This window comes from Ranitomeya imitator, chromosome 1 (assembly GCF_032444005.1).
Source record: "Ranitomeya imitator isolate aRanImi1 chromosome 1, aRanImi1.pri, whole genome shotgun sequence".
NCBI lineage: Eukaryota > Metazoa > Chordata > Amphibia > Anura > Dendrobatidae > Ranitomeya > Ranitomeya imitator.
The window spans coordinates 691606119-691629438 of NC_091282.1; the positions used below are offsets into that span (position 1 = coordinate 691606119).

The window sequence follows — 23320 nt, forward strand, 5'->3', positions numbered from 1 at the left end:
AGGGGATCCGCCCAGCCAGGACAGGAAACCCTACTGAAAATAAAAGGGCGGTACCTCTCCCTCGCTTCAGTTGGGTTTCCTGTCCTGACAGGGACCCTCTTACTGAACACGGCGGTTCACTTACCCAGGTCCCTTCCCGGCGTGGAAGAACAGGCAGCGCCTGTGCGTCGGGTTCGGGGGTCTGGAAGCGCCGTCCGCAGGTCCTCCGGGTCTCTGCGTCCGAGCGGGCGTTGAGCAGCGTGGTCAGAGGGCTGGGTTCCCTTCCATGGCTGCCACGCCGCCCTCCCCTCTCTGCCGGCGTCCAGGTGCGGTGGCCGCTTCCGGGTCGCTCGTCTGACGTCACGCGCAAGGCACGCTGGGAATGGGCGTGCCCGCGTGACGTCGGGGGCGGGCGCCGGATCCAAGATGGCGGCGCCCATGATGAGAACGCCGGCCAGTGAAAGGGAACTCCGGCGGCACGGCAGAGAGTGGGAGGGGGTTAATTTGGGCACCGAAGGAGGCGGGGAGTGCAGTGGTCCCCCCATAAAAGGGGGTTAGACCACAGAAGACGCGCTCATGTCCATAAACTTCACCATGGAAGTAGGACAACAGGAGCAGCAGCCGCCTTCACAGCAGCAGCAGCAAATGGAGCTCTCACCAGATGCCTTGCCGAGCCACCAGCATACCAAGAGCAGCCGCTCAAGTGGTAGAAACAGCAGTCGTTCTGTCCGGCAGGATTCGTCGGCGTCCAGGAGGGACGCTTCACGTGCATCTGTCCAGCCTCCAAAATCGGTACCCTTGATTGTCGGTAGTGGTGAGTGATCTACGTGAATGTCACCCTTATGGTAACAGGGTCCATTTTTTGTCTGTTTTGATCACTAGGGGTCCAGGAAAGCGGTTGGTAAAACAAAGAACCGAGAGTGTGCCCTTTGTAGAAACCCGCTTGCAGTTCAGTGGCAGAAGGATCTCTGTGCTGACTGCATTACTAAAACCATACAAGAAGAGACCCCTAATTTTGCCACTAGCCTAAAAGCCATAATACAGGCTGAAATAAAAGACTCCTTGAAATTGGCCCTTAGCGAACCAAGAAGGAGAAGCCGTAAGGCGTCCACAGACTCAGATGCCTCTCAGAGACAGAGGAGTCATAAAACATCCCGGTCTCCCTCTACCTCCTCGGCCTCTGTCCAGTCTTCAGATTCCTCCTCGGACAGTGATTCAGGAGGTCGTCCATGTTTCCCAACTGAGGACGTAGATAAATTGGTTAAAGCAGTTAGATCTGCAATGGGGCTTAAAGAGGAGAAGACACCTAGGTCTCTAGAAGATGTCATGTTTGGTGGCCTAGAAGAGAAAAGGAAACGCACGTTTCCGGTTAATGCAAAAATAAAAGCATTAATTGACAAAGAGTGGAAAAAGCCCGAAAAAATGGGTTCCTTACCCTCTTCATCCAAAAGGAGATATCCTTTTGAGGATAAAGACTCCGAGTCCTGGGAGAAAATCCCTAAGATTGACGGGGCAGTAGCCAAATGTTTAAAAAGATCATCCCTTCCGTTAGAGGACTCTGGTGTTCTCAAAGACCCGCTTGATAAAAAAGCAGATAGTTTCCTGAGACACATCTGGGAAGCCTCAGCGGGGGGCCTTAAGCCGGCGATTGCGGGAACATGTACGGCCCGTGCCCTAATGGTCTGGCTACAACAGATAGAAGATCAGCTGAAAAACAAAGTACCCAGAACTGACATCCTTGCAAATATTTCTTTGCTACAAGGAGCAGCAGCTTTTTTGGCAGACTCTTCTGCGGATTCCGCAAGACTAACCGCAAGAGCCGCGGGTTTGTCCAACGCGGCAAGAGCCCTTTGGCTCAAAGGCTGCCCGGGGGATTTGCCATCTAAACACAAACTGTGTTCTATTCCATGTGACGGCCAACTTCTCTTCGGGAAAAAACTTGAAGACATCCTGGAACATGCAGGAGATAAGAAGAAAGGTTTTCCCAACATCCCTAAAGATCCTAAAAAACCTTTTTTTCGGAGGAGAAGATATAATAGAGGTCGCCCCCCAGGGGAGAGAAAAAATTGGGACTTTAGAGATAAAAGAGGATCGGGCTATATGTTTAAAGGGCCCTCCACATCGGCAAAAAAATCCCCCCAATGACATTACGCCAGAAGTGGGAGGAAGACTCTCCCTCTTCTTTCCGGCCTGGGTAAATATCTCCCCCAGTATCTGGGTCACGAACATCATCAGAGACGGCCTAAAAATAAAATTCGTCTGTCCTACCAGACGAAACTTCATAATAACTCCTCGTCGGAAGTCTCAGCAGGAACAATCTGCCCTAGAAACCGAGATCTTGGGACTTGTCCACAAAAAGGTTCTTCAGGAAGTCCCGGTTCAGGAAGAGGGAGACGGGTTTTACTCCCCCCTCTTCTTGATCCAAAAACCGGATGGTTCTTGGAGAACTATTATAAATCTAAGGAAGCTCAACCAATCCATAGAGAACTACACTTTCAAGATGGAGTCTATAAACACGACCATAAAACTTCTCTTCCAACACTGCTTCATGGCAGTAATAGACTTAAAGGATGCTTACTACCATATACCAATACATCAGGAATATCGGAAGTACTTGAGAGTAGCTCTCTATATTCAAAATCAGGTAAAGCATTATCAATATACAGCTCTTCCATTCAGCCTGTCTACAGCCCCCAGAGTTTTCACCAAAGTGATGGTGGAAGTAATGTCATACCTCCGGTCCCGGGATGTAGTAATTGTCCCATATCTGGACGATTTCCTGGTAATAGGGAGGTCAGAGTCCCACTGCACTCATCAAGTATCAGTGGTAACATCAACTCTAATGGAGCTGGGTTGGATAATAAACATCCCCAAATCCAGACTACTGCCAGTAAAAATACAGTCCTTCCTGGGGTTAATACTGGACTCCGAGCGTCAGCTCTGCCTCCTTCCACAAAACAAAGTGGACAAGATAATAAACCTGACCAGTACAGCAATACGTCAACCCGCAATGACTCTCAGAAAGGCGATGTCCCTTCTAGGCTCGTTAACATCGTGTATACCGGCAGTAGAAAGGGCACAATTCCACCTAAGACATCTACAGTGGGAAGTTCTCTCAGCTCAAAGACTGTTAAGAGGGCATTTAGAAGGAAATCTATGTCTCTCCCTGAGCGTAAGGGATTCCCTAGCTTGGTGGACTGTAGAACACCACCTGACAAAGGGGGTCCGGTGGAAAAATCCGGTCATAGACATCATCACGACCGACGCAAGCGGTACAGGTTGGGGAGCTCATCTGAGATCTCACTCTGTACAAGGTACCTGGTCCATACGAGAAAAAAAACTATGGATCAAACGAAAAAGAGCTATGGGCAGTGGAGAAAGCCCTAAGACATTTTCTCCCTTTACTCCAGGGTCGCCATACTCGAATCCTAACAGACAATCGAGCAGTGGTGGCGTATGTCAATCATCAGGGGGGAACGAGGTCCAAAGGCCTGATGAATGCGTCAAAACTCCTCTTCCAACTGGCGGAACAACACCTGTTATCTCTGTCGGCACTACACATCAGGGGCATAGAAAACACTCAAGCAGACTTCCTGAGTCGCAGAGGCTTAAGACAGGGGGAATGGTCCTTAAACCCCCAGATATTTCAGCAAATAGTCCAAGCCTGGGGCTCACCAGAAATATACTTGTTTGGCAACTCACACAACAAAAAAGTCAGAAAGTTCTGCTCCTTAAATCCAAAAGAACATCCCTTCGCAGTAGATGCCCTACTAGTACCTTGGAAGTTTTCTCTAGCCTACGCATTCCCCCCGATAGTGATGATCCCAGCTGTGATCCGGAAGATCAGAGAGGATCAGGCGAAAATTATCCTCATAGCTCCATTTTGGCCAAGGAGACCATGGTTCTCCCTTCTAAGGCAGATGTCGGTAACAGATCCATGGATTTTGCCAGAAATTCCGGACCTACTAACCCAGGGCCCAGTAACCCACTTTCAGGTGAAGGGCTTCCATCTGGCAGCCTGGAATTTGAGAGGGCGTTACTAAGTCGCCATGGATTCTCACCAGGATTAATCTCCACCCTGTTGAAAAGCAGAAAACCCATAACTTCTAGAATCTATGGTAGGACATGGAAAAAATTTCTTGACTTCCTGGGTGAACCATTGGGGGAGGTGGCTCCAGTGGGTCCTATCCTAGAATTTCTGCAAGCAGGATTACATCTTGGGTTAGCAACCAGCACCCTTAAAGTTCAGGTTTCAGCCTTGGGGGCCCTGTATAACTGTAATCTTGCCTCAAATAGATGGGTTTCACGATTCATAAAATCTTGCAGTAGATCTCGGCCGGTCGTTATCCCAAAAATCCCTCCTTGGGATCTAAATTTGGTCTTAGAAGCTCTAACTAAACACCCTTTCGAGCCCTTACAGGAGTTATCACCTAAGTTACTTACCCTTAAAACAGTTCTTCTAGTAGCCCTAACATCGGCACGTAGGGTAAGTGATTTGCAAGCCCTGTCAATATCCCCTCCTTATACTCAGGTTTTTGATGACAGGATCGTTCTAAGACCAGACCCGGCTTATCTCCCCAAGGTGGTTCAAAAGTTCCATAGGAGTCAAGAGATTACCTTACCATCTTTCTGTAGTAATCCCAAAAATCCAGGGGAACAAAAGTTCCACATGCTAGATGTGAGAAGATCTATGTTACAGTACATATCTATGACTAGTCAGTGGAGGAAAGACCAAACCCTATTCATAGCCTTTCAGGGTAGCAAAAGAGGGTGTGGGGTAGCTAAAAGTACTATTGCTAGATGGATTAGGGAGGCCATTAGTTTATCCTACTCTGCGGGTGGCACTCCGGTGCCTGAAGGCATCAATGCTCACTCTACCAGAGCCATGGCTACCTCCTGGGCGGAAAAGGCTGAGGTATCAATTGATCAAATTTGCAAGGCTACTACCTGGTCCTCACCTTCAACTTTTTTCAAGCACTACCGGCTAGACCTTTCCTCCTCTGCTGACCTAACCTTTGGTAGAATGGTACTCCAAGCGGTGGTCCCTCCCTAAGGTTTCATTCTACAAAAGTCTCTCAGGTGTGCCGTCATGGGGAAAGGGAAAACACCAGGGTTACTTACTGGTAACAGGTTTTTCCGGAACCCATGACGGCACCTGTATATTCCCCCCCTTTATCACCTTTTCGGTGTGCACTATTGTTTTGGGTGCTTTTTTAGTTAATATGATGTGGTGTTGGATTGCCATGTGTACTAACCAGGGGGGCCTCTCCTGCTCTGAAAACCAACTGAAGCGAGGGAGAGGTACCGCCCTTTTATTTTCAGTAGGGTTTCCTGTCCTGGCTGGGCGGATCCCCTCTCTCAGGTGTGCCGTCATGGGTTCCGGAAAAACCTGTTACCAGTAAGTAACCCTGGTGTTTCTGGCTTTGAGAAACACTAAAAGAAAGTAATGGTTACTTTTTGTATCCAAGCATAGTGGAAAAATTATGGAATCACTCAATTCTGATGAAAAAATTATAGAATCATGAAAAACAAACAAAAAACACTTCAACACATCACTAGTATTTTGTTGCACCACCTCTGGCTTTTATAACAGCTTGCAGTCTCTGAGGTATGGACTATGAGTGTCACACAGGACTCTTCATCAATCTGGCTCCAACTTTCTCTGATTGCTGTTGCCAGATCAGATTTGCAGGTTGGAGCCTTGTCATGGACCATTTTCTTCAACTTCCACCAAAGATTTTCAATTGAATTGAGATCCGGACTATTTGCAGGCCATGACATTCACCTTGTGTGTCTTTTTTCAAGGAATGTTTTCACAGTTTTTGCTCTATGGCAGGATGCGTTATCATCTTGGAAAATGATTTCATCATCCCCAAACATTCTTTCAATTGATGGGATAAGAAAAGTCAATCAAAATATCAACATAAACTTGTACATTTATTGAAGATGTAATGACAGCCATCTCCTCAGTGCCTTTACCTGACATGCAGCCTCATATCATCAATGTCTGTGGAAATTTGCATGTTCTCTTCAGGCAGTCATCTTTATAAATCTCATTGGAATGGCGCCAAACAAAAGTTCCAGCATCATCACCTTGCCCAATGCAGATTCGTGATTCATCACTGAATACGACTTTCATCCAGTCATTCACAGTCCACGATTGCTTTTCCTTAGCCCATTGTAACCTTGTTTTTTTTCTGTTTAGGTGTTAATGATGGCTTTCGTTTAGCTTTCTGTATGTAAATCCCATTTCCTTTAGGCGGTTTCTTACAGTTCGGTCACAGACTTTTACTCCACCCATTCTTTCCTCATTTGTTTTGTTGTGCATTTCCTGTTTTGGAGACCTATTTCTTTGTTTCCGGTTTTTAATGCTTTGATGTCTTCCTTGGTCTACCAGTATGTTTGCCTTTAACAACCTTACCATGTTGTTTGTATTTGGTTTTAGACTTTTTTTAGACTCAGCTGACTGTAAACAACCCACATCTTTTGCAACATTGCATGATGATTTACCCTCTTTTAAGAATTTGATAATCCTTTCCTTTGTTTCAATTGACATCTCTCATGTTGGAGCCATGATTCATGTCAGTCCACTTGGTGCAACAGCTCTCCAAGGTGTGATCACTCTTTTTTAGATGCAGACTAATGAACAGATCTAATTTGATGCAGGTGTTAGTTTTGGGAATGAAAATTTACAGGGTGATTCCATCATTTTTTCCCTCAGAATTGAGTGATATCATAATTTTTCCCCTATGCTTGGATACAAAAAGTAACCATTACTGACTACCACATTTTTTGTTCTTGATTTCTTTTAGTGTTTCTTAAAGCCAGAAAGCTGCAATTTGAAATGACTTTAGTTTTGTGCCATGTCTGTGATCTGCTTTTTTTTTATAATTTTAGGATCTTTAAAGAAGCAGTCCAGCAAAAATAGTTTTTTCCATCCCTGCACTCAACCCAACCCACCTGACTGTCTATCACACTCCACACGGTGTACTTCCATAAAGTTCAGTCACCTCTCTGCTTTTCTTCTGCCTCCATCTTGATTCCCATCTTGCATTTTATTCCTCTGCTCTGTCTCGAAATGCATCAGTACCGAATCACATAGATAGCCAGTGCAAGTACCAGCACTGCCTGTTGTTGCAACACCATTTCTCCTCTCTAGAATCTCCTGTATAAACTATGGGATTACAAATTTAGAGTCAAGGAGGCCGAACTGTGACCACCTTCATTATAATTGTGACAGGTGCTGACTAATCATCAGTAATTGCGATAGGAGTTTGTCTTCCCTCCTGTGAAGAACTTCATTGCCACCGTCCATGCAATTTTATCATATAGGCAGCTCCGGAGACTGGGATGGTGGCCACCTTCAGAGAACATGAAGTGATATTCCCAGGTGTTCACAAAGCGATCACATAACCTACTGACCTAACTGAAATTTCAGATACAAAGGACAAATTATTTCTTGGCGAATATATATATATATATATTGTCTACGGGTCACTTCCGTCTTCACTTCCGTCTTTCTGCCTGTCTTTCTGTCACAGATATTCATTGGTCGCGGCCTCTGTCTGTCATGGAATCCAGGTCGCTGATTGGTCTCGCCGGCTGCCTGTCATGGCTGCCGTGACCAATCAGTGACGGCCACAGTCCGATTAGTCCCTCCCTACTCCCCTGCAGTCAAGTGCCCAGCGCCCGCTCCATACTCCCCGCATTCACCGCTCACACAGGGTTAATGCCGCGGGTAACTCACTCCATTACCGCTGCTATTGACCCTGTGTGACCAAGTTTTTACTATTGATGCTGCTTATGCAGCGTCAATAGTAAAAAGATCTAATGTTAAAAATAATTAAAAAATAAATCATCATATACTCACCCTCCGGTGCCTTTCCCGCTGTTCGCGACATTCCGCTGCTAAGGATGATATGCGACAAGGACCTTCCATGACGTCACTGTCATGTGACCGTGACGTCATCACAGGTCTTGCACGCCTGCACGAGAAGGACCTTCCACAATGTCACGGTTATGTGACCGCGACGTCATCACAGGTCCTGTGCGCCTACGCGAGAAGGACCTGCCATGACGTCACGGTCATGTGACCGCGACGTCATCACACCCTGGGACTGAAAGCTGGCGACAGAACTACAAGTGGCCCTCAGATCCAAAGGTGAGTATATGTTTATTTTTTATTTTTTTAACCTGTGACATACGTGGCTGGGCAATATAGTACGTGGCTGGGCAATATAGTACGTGGCTGGGCAATATAGTACGTGGCTGGGCAATATAGTACGTGGCTGGGCAATATAGTACGTGGCTGGGCAATATAGTACGTGGCTGGGCAATATAGTACGTGGATGTGCATATTCTAGAATACCCGGCGTGTTAGAATCGGGCCACCATCTAGTAAATATATATATATATTTTACTAGATGGTGGCCCGATTCTAACACACCGAGTATTCTAGAATGTGTATGGCCACATAGTATATTGCCCAGCCATGTAGTATATTGCCCAGCGACATAGTATACAGCATAGAGCCACGTAGTATATTGCCCAGCCACGTAGTATACTGCCCAGCCACGTAGTATAGTGTGTGTGTGTATATATATATATTATTTTTTTTTTTAATTAACAGAGAAATTGCTGGACTATTTTGTGGTATATCTTATCAGAAAATTCTGCTTCTGACTCCACTAACCATCTACTTCTTCCTGTTCCCTCAGTCTCCTGAACTTGTCGTCTATTCTGAATAAAAGCAAACTGCTGAACTCTATCTAATCAAAACTAATTGGACTGCCAAGACAGTGAGGTGTCAGATTACACATCCTATTTTAGCCATAGGGCTAGAGGAGTGAGGAACAGAGGTAGACACAATATGATTGTTCTTACCTTTCTAACCTCACTCCAGAGCTGGAATCTCATCTACATTGCTCAGTACTACTGTATAACATCCTCCATGCTGCGTCACTTTTTTTCTGTGTGCTAAAAAATGAAGGGCAGAAATCTGTGTGCTGTGTATTGGAGATCTCCACATCATACCCTCTAGTGATTTTCCATGAGGCTCTAGTTCAGTGTTAGGCTACTTTCACACTAGCATTAACTGCAATCCGTCACAATGCGTCGTTTTGCAGAAAAAACGCATCCTGCAAAAGTGTTTGCAGGATGCGTTTTTTCTCCATTGACTAACATTATGCGACGGATTGCCACACGTTGCAACCGTCGCGCGACGGTTGCGCCGTGTTGTGGCGGACTGTCGGCTGCAAAAAACGTTCCATGTAACGTTTTTTGCAGCCGACAGACCGCTTTTTCCGACCACGCATGCGCGGCCGGAACTCCGCCCCCACCTCCCTGCACCTCACAATGGGGCAGCGGATGCGCTGAAAAGCAGCATCCGCTGCACCCGTTGTGCGGCGGAGACAACGCTAGCGTCGCTAACCTCAGCCCGACGCACTGCGACGGGCCGAGCCCGACGCTAGTGTAAAAGAAGCCTTAGTTGCAAGTTGAGAGAGAACCTGCAGAGGGGAATAATAAAATTCAGGACGCAAGTCATGTAATGGCCAACAATAGCACTATTCCTTGCATACACAAGACATATCTTTCCAGTATTAAAACACCTACATAGCAAAGCCCTCACGGCCAACAGGGGGCATACCTCTAAGCCAAAACTAAATAAACCTAGAAAAGAATCGCTCCAGACACTTAGATAAACCCTGGATCCAGTATGGATGACACAGGGAAAGGTAATTAAGCATAGGTCTGGGCGGATCAAAATAGAGGTACAAGAGAAAAGTATATAACCATAATCTTTATTAAAGTATCAAATATACACAAAAAATATAATAATAGAAAATAACAGTACAAAGACAAAAATGAGTAACATGGAAGAAGCAGCTAAAAGAAGGCATGTACTAGATGAAAAAATACAATGCTAGAAACAACATGAAGAAAAAATTGAGCGCCCTACCCTGACTGCAGACCAAGGGCTATTGGATCGTGCACTGATGGCAAAATCCCATGTGTGCACTATAGGATAATAAATAGGACCGCTGCAAATACTCCACAGAAGGTATCCTGGGTAGCAGTGGATATGCGACAAAGTAAAGGTAGCATAAATAAATATGTAGAGGATATATTAAATAAATAAACCGTTACCTTGAGACATGGTGGCGATAAAGGCCCAGGTGCTGCAGGCAGGGAGGGAAGCCTCAACGTGCGTTTCACCTGAATGGCTTTGTCAGGAGGCCTGACGAAGCCATTCAGGTGAAACGCGCGTTGAGGCTTCCCTCCCTGCCTGCAGCACCTGGGCCTTTATCGCCACCATGTCTCAAGGTAACGGTTTATTTATTTAATATATCCTCTACATATTTATTTATGCTACCTTTACTTTGTCGCATATCCACTGCTACCCAGGATACCTTCTGTGGAGTATTTGCAGCGGTCCTATTTATTATCCTATAGTGCACACATGGGATTTTGCCATCAGTGCACGATCCAATAGCCCTTGGTCTGCAGTCAGGGTAGGGCGCTCAATTTTTTCTTCATGTTGTTTCTAGCATTGTATTTTTTCATCTAGTACATGCCTTCTTTTAGCTGCTTCTTCCATGTTACTCATTTTTGTCTTTGTACTGTTATTTTCTATTATATTTTTTGTGTATATTTGATACTTTAATAAAGATTATGGTTATATACTTTACTCTTGTACCTCTATTTTGATCCGCCCAGACCTATGGTTAATTACTTTTCCCTGTGTCATCCATACTGGATCCAGGGTTTATCTAAGTGTCTGGAGCGATTCTTTTCTAGGTTTATATCTTTCCAGTATTGTCTGTATAGACAGTGTGGCAGTGTATTTGGTATGTGTTAGACGCTATCAAATGTCTATAGCATAATATAGTCTGTTTTGCCGCTAAATGTTGATATTTGCCATACTTGATTTGGTATCTCAGCTTCTTCAATACTTCCAGATTGTTTTGATATTTCTGTCTTGTAGACGTTGTTAAATTAGTTAGGAATGCATCTGGTGTCCTAGTCTTATGTTTTCTGTCTGTTTCCAAAACAACAACGGTTTTCTGGGTTTTTCTACAAAAGAAATCACATCCAGAAAATTGGTGATCAATATCCGTTTGACTGTCCTGCATTGGGATTTTTCTTTACGCTTCTACACTACAGAACTATGAGTGGAGTGATGGTCGATAATACATGGTGCTTCTCCATCCAAGGTCTCTAGTACAGAGAGGCAGCCGAGTATAGCGCCTAGCTGTGTCTGTCAGCTGCATACACACTGAATGGAGTGGTGGCCAATCATACATGGTGCTTCTCCATCCAAGGTCTCTAGTACAAAGAGGCAGCCGAGTATAGCGCCTAGCTGTGTCCGTCAGCCGCATACACTCTGAATGGAGTGGTGGTCGATCATACAGGTCCTTCTCAAAAAATTAGCATATAGTGTTAAATTTCATTATTTACCATAATGTAATGATTACAATTAAACTTTCATATATTATAGATTCATTATCCACCAACTGAAATTTGTCAGGTCTTTTATTGTTTTAATACTGATGATTTTGGCATACAACTGCTGATAACCCAAAAAACCTGTCTCAATAAATTAGCATATTTCACCCATCCAATCAAATAAAAGTGTTTTTTAATAACAAACAAAAAAACCATCAAATAATAATGTTCAGTTATGCACTCAATACTTGGTCGGGAATCCTTTGGCAGAAATGACTGCTTCAATGCGGCGTGGCATGGAGGCAATCAGCCTGTGACACTGCTGAGATGTTATGGAGGCCCAGGATGCTTCAATAGCGGCCTTAAGCTCATCCAGAGTGTTGGGTCTTGCGTCTCTCAACTTTCTCTTCACAATATCCCACAGATTCTCTATGGGGTTCAGGTCAGGAGAGTTGGCAGGCCAATTGAGCACAGTAATACCATGGTCAGTAAACCATTTACCAGTGGTTTTGGCACTGTGAGCAGGTGCCAGGTCGTGCTGAAAAATGAAATCTTCATCTCCATAAAGCATTTCAGCCGATGGAAGCATGAAGTGCTCCAAAATCTCCTGATAGCTAGCTGCATTGACCCTGCCCTTGATGAAACACAGTGGACCAACACCAGCAGCTGACATGGCACCCCACACCATCACTGACTGTGGGTACTTGACACTGGACTTCAGGCATTTTGGCATTTCCTTCTCCCCAGTCTTCCTCCAGACTCTGGCACCTTGATTTCCGAATGACATGCAAAATTTGCTTTCATCAGAAAAAAGTACTTGGGACCACTTAGCAACAGTCCAGTGCTGCTTCTCTGTAGCCCAGGTCAGGCGCCTCTGCCGCTGTTTATGGTTCAAAAGTGGCTTTACCTGGGGAATGCGGCACCTGTAGCCCATTTCCTGCACACGCCTGTGCACGGTGGCTCTGGATGTTTCCACACCAGACTCAGTCCACTGCTTCCTCAGGTTCCCCAAGGTCTGGAATCGGTCCTTCTCCACAATCTTCCTCAGGGTCCGGTCTCCTCTTCTCATTGTACAGCGTTTTCTGCCACATTGTTTCCTTCCAACAGACTTACCATTGAGGTGCCTTGATACAGTACTCTGGGAACAGCCTATTTGTTGAGAAATTTCTTTCTGGGTCTTACCCTCTTGCTTGAGGGTGTCAATGATGGCCTTCTTGACGTCTGTCAGGTCGCTAGTCTTACCCATGATGGGGGTTTTGAGTAATGAACCAGGCAGGGAGTTTATAAAAGCCTCAGGTATCTTTTGCATGTGTTTAGAGTTAATTAGTTGATTCAGAAGATTAGGGTAATAGGTCGTTTAGAGAACCTTTTCTTGATATGCTAATTTATTGAGACAGGTTTTTTGGGTTATCAGGAGTTGTATGCCAAAATCATCAGTATTAAAACAATAAAAGACCTGACAAATTTCAGTTGGTGGATAATGAATCTATAATATATGAAAGTTTAATTGTAATCATTACATTATGGTAAATAATGAAATTTAACACTATATGCTAATTTTTTGAGAAGGACCTGTATATGGTGCTTCTCCATCCAAGGTCTCTAGTACAAAGAGGCAGCCGAGTATAGCGCCTAGCTGTGTCCGTCAGCCGCATACTCTGAGTGGAGAGATGGTCAGGCATTTGTAACTGTTCAATTTATAGTTCTCACTGTGGTTGGGCAGTGAAGAGGGAAGTGATGGGTGAACCCCTATGATCAGACATTTGCCACCATTCCTGTGGATAGGTTATGGCTTGCATGGGAAAAATCCTTTAATGTGCTATTTGCTTCTTGAATATTTATTGCATATCTACGTGCCATTTATTTCTGATAGATGCAGGTCCCATCTTTATAACGAGGAGGGCATCGTCCGGGGTCCGCAGCTGCATGTGATATCCACAGTATCCAATTCCTTAGAAACCAATGAAGACTTGGTGACACAAAAGAATAAAGACTGGGAGGCATGTGTAGGGTTCCTATCCGCTGTCTGGATGCCGAGGTTTACAGCCCTAAGTGGCATGTCAATCGCAGACAGTGATCATTTGCGCTGATCTATGTAATGCAGATTGTAGTAAGTGATGGGACAACCCCATTATATGTGATTTATTCAGAATAGCGCTTGTCATGGTTATTTACTATATGTACCTGAACCTACTGGGGGCAGTCATAGGGTTTTGTGGTCAGTCAAAAGCTTCTTCAGTTACTGACAGTTTGGGTGGTCCGTTCGTATTATCATACCAGGGCGTGTGCTCACATTTGAAGCTTTACTGGTCCCTGCGCGCTCATCATGTCGGTGAGTTTTTAGGCTTTTCTGCTTTTCAAGCATGTGCCGATTCTTGTCCGAACAGAGTGCAGTAGTTAGTAGCAATATCCAGGGACAAGTGACACAGGATGGCAAAAAAATATAATTTTGCAGTACTTATCTTTATTAGTCAGTATAGGCAGTGATGAAGTAGTAGTGCGATAACCCGTAGAGCAGGCATCAGCAACTTTCAGCACTTGGCTGTTGTGGAACTACTACTCCCATAATTTCTGTGGGCTATAGGGAATGAAGGTGGCTGTGAGGGCATGTTGGGAGTTATAGCTTCTCAACAGCTGGAGTGTGAAAGGTTGCTAATTCATAGCATCAAGGTGATAAGCAGCAGAGTGATGGCACGTGACTGGCGTAATGTGCGCAGGACAGGCGTAGTGATGGCGCAGGATGGGCGTAGTGATGGCGCAGGATGGGCGTAGTGATGGCGCAGAATGGGCGTAGTGATGGCGCAGAACGGGTGTAGTGATGGCACAGGATGGGCATAGTGATGGCACAGGATGGGCGTAGTGATGGCGCAGAACTGGTGTAGTGATGGCACAGGATGGGCATAGTGATAGCACAGGACGGGCGTAGTGATGGCTTAGTGATGGCGCAGGACGGTCATAATGTGCCCAGTCATGTCACACAGGGATGTAGTAATAGTGGACTACCGAATAGAAGAATCTGGCCAGTGGCGAAACTTTCATCTTGTGGCCCCAATGCATCTTTGGTCTTTTCACATGGGCCGAAGGGACCTTTTTAGACTCCCCCTAAACATCAGGGCCTTGGTGCGACTCTGTAACCCCTTCACCCACTATAATTACACCCTTAGATATAGTGATACTTAATGCGTCCACTTATTTCCCCATGTAATGTACGGCTGCTTGACCGGTTTTAGAAATTCCATCATTGGCTAAGATTTTTTTATTTTTTTTAAATTTTATTAAAAAGAGAAAATCCCTTTGTTACTCATCCTCCCATCCTCCCCTAGTCCGGTGCATAGTTTATGTCCCGGGGGTCCGTTGTTGTCTGCAGTGCTTGCATTACGTTGACTGCAGCGCTGGCCGCATGATGTTGGCACTGCGGACAAGAACTGACAACACCAGCAGCAGTGTCTGTATTAACCCTGCTGTTCTGTTGGTCAAAAATGACCGACTTTGAACTTCAATATTCTTTAAAATATTCAAGATGCGGCTCTGAAACCCGTGGCCGACCGACCCATCCTCATTTAAGTCAATCAACCACAAGTTTCAGAACCGCATCTTGAACACCCCAAAAAATACCAAAGTTCAAAATAGGTCTCCCCAGACCGAACAGAACAGCAGGGTTAAAACACACTGCTGCCCAGGGGACAGGCGCTTTCTGAAAATGGAAAACCCCTTTTAATTGTGCTTTGCCTGACAAACTGGAAAAGAAATAAAAGCAGATTGGCAAATGAGTATTCATTTGTTGGTCTGCCTGACTTCCCAGCTTCCTGTAATAGTCTGCTTTGTGTAGATTTAGTGGAAGAGAAAGTTAGTCTGTGGTCTGTGACTATTTGGTCAGGTTCAGTGTACGGCCTGACTCCCTAGTGAATATACTACGATATATACATATGGTATGTGCCTCTGTATAGATTCACATGGCGCCTGCAGTCAGAAAAACAAAGTGAAATCACCAAACAGCAAAAATGTGCTGCTTATACTCAAGCTCTCCTCTCAAAATAACTTTTACTTTTTTCTTTTTTTTCCTTTTTTTTTCTTTTTTTGCTACATCAGGTTTTTGTGTTTTTTTTTTTCCCCTGACACAATCTGTTTTAAAAATAAAAGTACAAACCTTGCAATTTTCACACCATCGACTTTTAGACTTTTGCTTTCTGCTGTTTAAGGAAACAACACCTGTACATAGCCACAATAGCCAGGCGCTGACCCTCTCTTTTGTATAGAAGTATCCAATAAGCATGTGCAAGGGAGGTGAGCAGCGACATCTCCTTTTATAAATGGTGTATAGAGGTGTTGCCTTTCATTTTAATTCTGCCTCTGATGATTGAGCCAGCTGAAAACTGTTCATGAAGTATGAGTTTTTAAAAAAAAAAAAAAAAGCCAAGTGGTCCGTGCGAAAATTGAAAGATTACTGATTGTTTCTTTTTATGAAGATTGTGATATGAAATAAAAAAACATGAAAAATTTGTTTTAAAAATTCAGAAAACAAAAAAACTGAGGTCTGTGCACACATTGACGCAGTTTGGTCAAAGAACCTGGAGCATTTCCAAGTGCCAGCAAATTGAATGGGATTCCTGAAGTCTCATGCACATGTTATTTTTTTCCTTTCAGATTTATATCGTCTATCTGCAGCATGTCCATTCTGTCCATGGGCACTAAACCTTTGTGATACCCGCGGCTTCTCTCTTTGTACATCAGTTTGGTCCCTGGTAGCAGGCAGATCCTAGTTGCATTGCCCAGCTTGCAGTCCCTGTAGCCTCTCTTGCTGCAGTAGAAGTGTCCTAAAAGTTTGAACCTCTTACATGCTTGGTCCAAGGAAGGAGCACTTTCAATTTTTTTTTTTTTTTTTTTTTTCAAATTTGTGAACAAATTTGCTATTGTTGGGTAGGGAGTTTGTCCTTCTAACAGGATCATCCACAAGAACAGTCTTCAATATCAGATCAGTTGGGGTGTGACCGGATCAGCTTTTATTTGATTTTGCAGCTTGCAGATATAAACACGTTGAACAGGGCTGCACAGTTCATCTCCATTCAGTGTGTAGTGGCTGCTGCTAGGTGCTGCAGAACAGCTCGTATTCGAGAGCCGTGTTGGTACTCGATGTCTGATCACCACTGATCTTATATTGATGGCTTATGCTACAGAAACTTGATCAATATGTTGTGCCTGCTGCTACCTGTTGTGTGAGCATGTGTGCCTGGTGCAGAATTAAGATGGCCTCTAGTCCAAGGAAGGTATGAGTCTGGTACCAAAATGAATAATTACATGGTGCCCAGTGCAATCATGGAAGAAAGGGTGACTTTTAGAGGGTTGGTTTTCCTGAAATTGTTTCCAAGGCCTCTAAGTGCCAGAATAGCAGGAATTCCCTCAAGTGGCTCCATTTTAAGAATTGCACCCTTCTGGGAATTCACCTATGGGTGTAGTGACTAATTTGACGCCACAGGTTTTTTCCAGAGATGAGCACACAGCTGGTTTTGCAGATTAAGTATTGCAAATAGACCGACTTACTGCCCATATTTTGTGCCCAGCTCATGCTTCTTGGGACGCGCACACCAATAATTGTATTGGGCTTTCCTAACTACAATAAAGCCATGTGGACATTAACTGCGGTTTAGGCACATTGTGGTGCTCAGAAGAGATGGAAGTGGGGGGAAGCCATTTGGAAATGTAGATGTAACTGGATTTTTATCGGATTGGACATGTCGCTTTTCCAATGCCTTTATGCCTTTTTAAAAAAAACAAAAATTAGCTACCCTCCCCGTGCCCAGCACTTGCTTTCCTCTCCACAACTGCACTGGCATGCCTAAACTCTGCATATGACCTAGTGTTGTAAAAGGGAACAACCCCCTTTTACAGCAGAGTTCACATTTATCTTGTGCTTTACGCTGAGCGCGTATCTCAATGTTTCTCTCTAAATCTTTGAGGAACATGTTTCAAACAAAACCCATTAAACCGCCAGAATTCCTATTTCTCTTCCACCTAATAAAACTGTACCACTTCATGGTGTGGTCTCACGAGTTACTGGTGGTGGCAATACAATAACTTTTCCTTTTACCTATAATATGCACTCCCAACTTTTGCGTTCTTTTGGGTTGATTTCTGTTTTTTTTTTATTTTTTTTTACTCATCTTAAGTCTGTCGTTCTGAGCTGGCTGTCCGCCTAAGCATGTTCCCACCACTAATATAGTCTTATAAAAATGCTCAACATTTGGAAGGAAAGATTCACGGTATTTCCAACCTGTTGATCATCTGAAGTAAAATCGTCCCCACTTGCATCAGTGCCGACAGCTTTTCAGCGAACATTTCTGCTTAAAACAATGGACCTCTGATTGAAATTGTTCCTGACATCATTGATGTATTTTCCTCCTGTTCCAGAGAAGAGTTTAATTTGACCTAAATTTTCTATTCAGCTTCTTTTTGGGAAAAGGAAACTGTCAGTGATAAGATTCTGAAGAGCATTGTGTTGTAAGTCAGCTATAGATGGCTTGAAGCCTGAAAACCTTGTTTTTTTTTAACAAGGCTATTTAGAATATATTTGTCACTGTGGGATTTGCTTTCTATAAGTAATGAATGTCTCTCACTTAAGGGTTGGTTTAATACCTAAAATGTCCTTTCTAAATAAATATCTATCTTTACACCCTAAGCACTTACTCCCTCACAGGAGGTTGGGGCTGCACTCAAATCCTTGCAGCGTCCATTGCCCCTCCTGGAACAGTACGTCAACAGAATGCAGCGCTTAAGTTACCGTATGTACTACAGTTTCTTGAATTGCCGTCCTCTGAAGATGTCCTTCTTCCTGGGTGATAGTATCTGTGGGAGAGAAGTAGAGTGCCAATGCTGCACTCACCTATCTCCACCGCATTGTGTAACTGAAACAAGATGTCATCATGGGACAGAGATAGAAGCAGTGAGTGACACCAATGCCGCCCCACAGATTCCCCACCATCCTCAAACGAATAATCATAAGGTAGCGACGCTGGTGTTACTCATTGCTTCTAGCACCACCCCTACTGACTATTTGTTTGGGGCTAGAAACTGGCGCGGGCTGGTGTCACTTACCGCTTCTAAGGCTACTTTCACACTAGCGTTTTTTTCAATACGTTGCAATGCGTCTTTTAGGGGAAAAAATGCATCCTGCAAAGTTGTCTGCAGGATGCGTTTTTGCCCCATAGACTAACATTAGCGACGCATTGACACACGTCGCAACCGTCGTGCGACGGTTGCGCCGTGTTGTGGCGGACCGCCAGGAGCAAAAAACGTTACATGTGACGTTTTTTGCTTCCGACGGTCCGCCATTTCCGACCGCGCATGCGCGGCCGGAACTCCTCCCCGCACCTCACAATGGGGCAGCGGATGCGCTGGAAAAATGCATCCACCGCCCCCGTTGTGCAGCGCATTCACTGCTAGCATCGGTACCTCGGCCCGACGCACTGCGACGGGCCGAGTACGACGCTAGTGTGAAAATAGCCTAACTCCATCCCCTCTGACTTGTTTAACTGTTAAAAGATGCAGAGGTAGAAGCAGGGTGCTGGTGCTGCACTTGCCTCCCCCATAGCTTCTATCACCATGGATCCAGGACATGTTTAGAGATGGCCGCAATGCAAGAAGCAGTAGTAATTAAAGGGAACAGTCACCCCAAAATTCGAGTATGAGCTGCGGCCATCGGCATCAGGGGCTTATCTACAGCATTCTGTAATGCTGTAGATAAGCCCCCGATGTATCCTGAAAGATAAGAAAAATGAGTTAGATTATACTCACCCAGGGGCGGTCCCGATTCCGTTAGGGTCCGATGGGTGTCTCGGTCCGGGTTTGGCACCTCCCATCTTCATGTGATGACGTCCTCTTCTTTTCTTCCTGCCGCGGCTGCTGCGCAGGCGTACTTTATCTGCACTGTTGAGGGCAGAGCAAAGTACTGCAGTGCGCAGGCGCTGGGCCTCTCTGACCTTTCCCGACGCCTGCGCACTGCAGTACTTTGCTCTGTCCTCAACAGAGCAGACATAGTACTCCGGCGCAGGAGGCCGCGGCAGGAAGAAAAGAAGATATCATCGCATAAAGATGGGAGGCGCTGCACCCGGACCGCGACACCCATCGGACCCGAATGGGGACCGTCCCTGGGTGAGTATAATCTAACTCATTTTTCTTATCTTTCAGGATACATCAGGGGGCTTATCTACAGCATGCCAGAATGCTGTAGATAAGCCCCTGATGCCGGTGGCCGCAGCTCATTCTCGAATTTTGAGGTGACAGGTTCCCTTTAACTGCAGCGCTTGCCCCTGATGACGTCCTGTTCCAGGAGTGAATGCAGCTCCAGCCTCCTGTGACTTCATGTTTGAGACATTTAGGGATTAGATGGATAAAGAAAAAAGTGTAGGGTATTTTATAGTACGGTAAATCTAATTACAAGTGGTTATTGTGTAAAGATAGGTATTTGGAATGGACATTTAGGCACTGAACCAACCGTTTAAGTCCTGTCCAGCCCTATTGGTAATGTAATCACATAAGCCTACATGGTGACATGAGATTGCAAGGTGACTTTACAAGAATTAAATATGGATGTGCTCTGTTGGATCGATGACATAACATCAATGTGGTGGTCACAGAAGTGCAAACTGACTATATTTTGGTTCCTTGCTACTCACTTGAGCTGTCTCTGCACTTATATTTTCTGAATGTGTAAAGGCTATTAAAAATCACAAAATCGCCTGCTACTTGCCAAAACTCCCCATAGCTTGCACACTTTTTTTTGGTTACATGACTTCTGTACAACTGGCTGACGAGTCGCTGTGTAACCATATCCTTATTCTTTTTCATGGTCAAAACCCACAATCTAAAATATGCAAATCTTAACCCATATAATTTTTGGTAAGCTTTTCTACTTCTTCTCTTCTGATTATAATTATGGTGGAGGAGAAAACTAATTATTCTATACCACGTGCTCCAATTTATTGTGCCGCTACTCGTGCTTCATTTCCCAGCTGATAATCCATTGGTTTGACCATGGCAATCGCAAAGAACTTTTTCGGCTACTGTTCTGCTGTAAAACTCTAAATGTTTTAACATTTCTTTTACTACTTTCTTCTTGTAGAAGAAAAAAAACAAGCCGTTTAACCCACCAACCAGACGGAACTGGGAAAGCAACTACTTTGGCAAACCCTTGCCTGAACTAGTGAGCCCTGAGAAGCCGATTCCCGTGTTCGTGAAGAAATGTGTGGACTTCATTGAAGAGTCAGGTAAGCGGTTATTATGATTAGCCGTTCTGAATTGTTCTTATTTAGCAAGGAACATATAATACAGTATCGTGTTGCGTTTCAGGTTGTCTGCACTACTGTATTAAAAGTGGCATGGATTGCCTATGAGACCCATTTTATTGTTTTTGAAAATACAAGTGGCATCTTGAATATATAAGAGCGGTCTCTTTTATAGCGGCACATGATCAGGTCAGCTTATCTTCTGAAGAATCCAAATGTTCCGATTCCCTGGCGGCAAGCAGAAATATACAATGAAATCTCTTTGGAAGACCCACCCAAAAAGTACCACTGCTTCCAAATGGGGAATTTACAATCCCTACACTCAGGATCAGTAAGGGTGATCAATGTCAATCAGTCAGTATCAATGGGTGTCCGACCGTCTGCACACTAACTGATTAGTTGTTATAAATGCCGGCGGTGGTTGGCAGTTGAAGAGCTGAACAGCACAGTCCTGTAAACTGTAGTTGCTGCAGCCATATACTACAGACCTGCTCCTATTTTTTTCAACCTGAGGATAGGTTATTAGTATGAAACCAGTGGAACAATCCTTCAAAAACCCAGTCCAAACTTTTGTATATGCGTTACGCAGAATAAATCTAATGGTGTGATTTGAAGGGCCAATCTCTGCCCGTTAACTAGCGCCAGTCGACTATATAAAAGTTGATCAGCGCTTGGGTACTGGCCTGTTTACACAGAACACTGAAGTTCTGTCCCCTGTAGGGAAGCAGGAAGTGAAGTTCTGGAAGATAGGTATGTAAGTCCCAACAGGTTACTGAGAAGATTTTTAGTCGACCGGATTTTGGGTCTGGTATTTAGGAGCGACCAAAAGAGCCTGGGTGGGAAAGGTTGCTCCCATACTCTCAATCCCGGGGTTTGCTCATGTAATAACGGGCAGCTAGGTGATATCAGCTGTCTGTGGTGTTTGGTGAGGGGAAAGACAGTTCATGGTGGACAGTTTATGCCAGAGCCTGAGAGGTGGATTCAGAACTGAATTGGTGAGACTCTTTTGAACTATTTTGTCTACCCAGTGAAATGATTGTTTTTTTGTTCATTTGTGCTGGAAAAAGGCTTTTGTTTCTTTGCATTTGAGTCTTGTGTAAGTTTGTGAAGTATAATAAATCTTACACTGTTTGACACAAGATCCCAGCACTTGTGTGTAGTGAAACTACTGCCAGAGAGCTTCAAACCCTACACCCTATACAGGATCATTGTTGTGGACAGCACATTCTTTGTTTTCCCAGGGTGTTGTGCTGTCGATAATGATTTTTTCCAGCATAAAGGATCCAATCACTTGACAAACAAACATTTTGCAAGTTCGTTGGGTGATCGCTGGCATGTAACATAATTAGGAAGGAAGTGTTCTTCTGGATGCTCATTCAACAGGTCTAAATGCACCTTTACTCATCTGATTAGAAGTATGAATGTCTAGGAACGAAATTCTGTCTCCATTCCTCAGTCCACCGTGACAACACCCGCCCACCCCACCTTACGTCAGACTCCCACCTTCTTTGTGTTAACAAATCTGATCTGTCGCTAGAGCACATGGGAGGTGATCGGTCCGTGCGTCATTTACCTGAGCACTTGTGAGATTACTGTATGCTGTCTGCTTTTCAGCTTCTCCCGTAGTAAGGAAGGTGTTAAGAAGTTGTTGGTTCTACGAGAAGAGTCTGGTAGGCAACACAAGCTGTGAGATTTCTGGCCAGCCACACGCCAGGAAGAGGAGCAGATGCTGTCACCATCACCCACTTACAGTAACAGAAGGATTAATTGTAGCACACAATCCCTGGCTATGCGCTGGCCTGCTGCTTGGTGGATGGCGCTAAATGCCTTTTAATGTAATTAATTTTGCACAGATATCCTGCTCTTAAATATGTTATCTACAGCAGGAAAGTGAATGTCTATTATTTTTATGTTTATTACTGTACTGACCTGTAATGTGCAAAACTAGAGTCTTTTCTGTGGCTTGCATTAAAGGAACACTGAATCTAAAACTCCCAAAAACCCGCTAATAGAAATTGTCATACTGTCTGATTGTAGAGCACACATGGTATTACACTGGTTGTCACCTTTTCACGCTCCCGTCACCCCTTTTCTACCACTCCAGTGCGCCTTGCTACAGCTACCACACTTCCGATTGATGTCTCGAGTCCTACTGGTTAACAAAACTTGGAAGTTTTCTTTGATGGTGTCCATACACCTTCTGGCTTAAATGCCGTAATGAGTCGCCCCCATAGTGTATACCTGTGCATGTCATTATTTAACATAATTGTATCTATATCTGCATATAGCAAAAGTTATGCACAAATACTTTTAATGGATTTCTAAAACTGTTGTGTACATATCTATGATATACAGTGGAATGGAAAAGTTTGGGCACCCTTGGTCAAATTTACTGTTAATGTGAACAGTTAAGCAAGCTGAAGATGAAATGATTTCTAAAAGGCCTGGAGTTAAAGATGATACATTTCCTTTGTATTTTATGCCAGAAGAATATATTTTCATCTGTTTGTGCACCCTGCATGGTAGGTACCTAGTAGCACCCCGTGGTGCAATGCTTTTTGTTGTTAGGCAAGAGTCATTCAATTGTCTGAGGGATTTTCATCCATTCTTCCTTGGAA

General features: G+C 44.4%; 1 protein-coding gene across 1 annotated transcript in view; it reads left to right on the top strand.

Annotated features, from left to right (window-relative positions):
- ARHGAP5 (Rho GTPase activating protein 5) overlaps positions 1-23320 on the top strand; it is a 93986-nt gene that overhangs the window by 43911 nt on the left and 26755 nt on the right. Inside the window, exon 3 of the mRNA XM_069730490.1 lies at positions 20540-20684. Coding sequence (XP_069586591.1) covers positions 20540-20684 — 145 coding nt within the window. The remainder of the gene's footprint in view (positions 1-20539; positions 20685-23320) is intronic.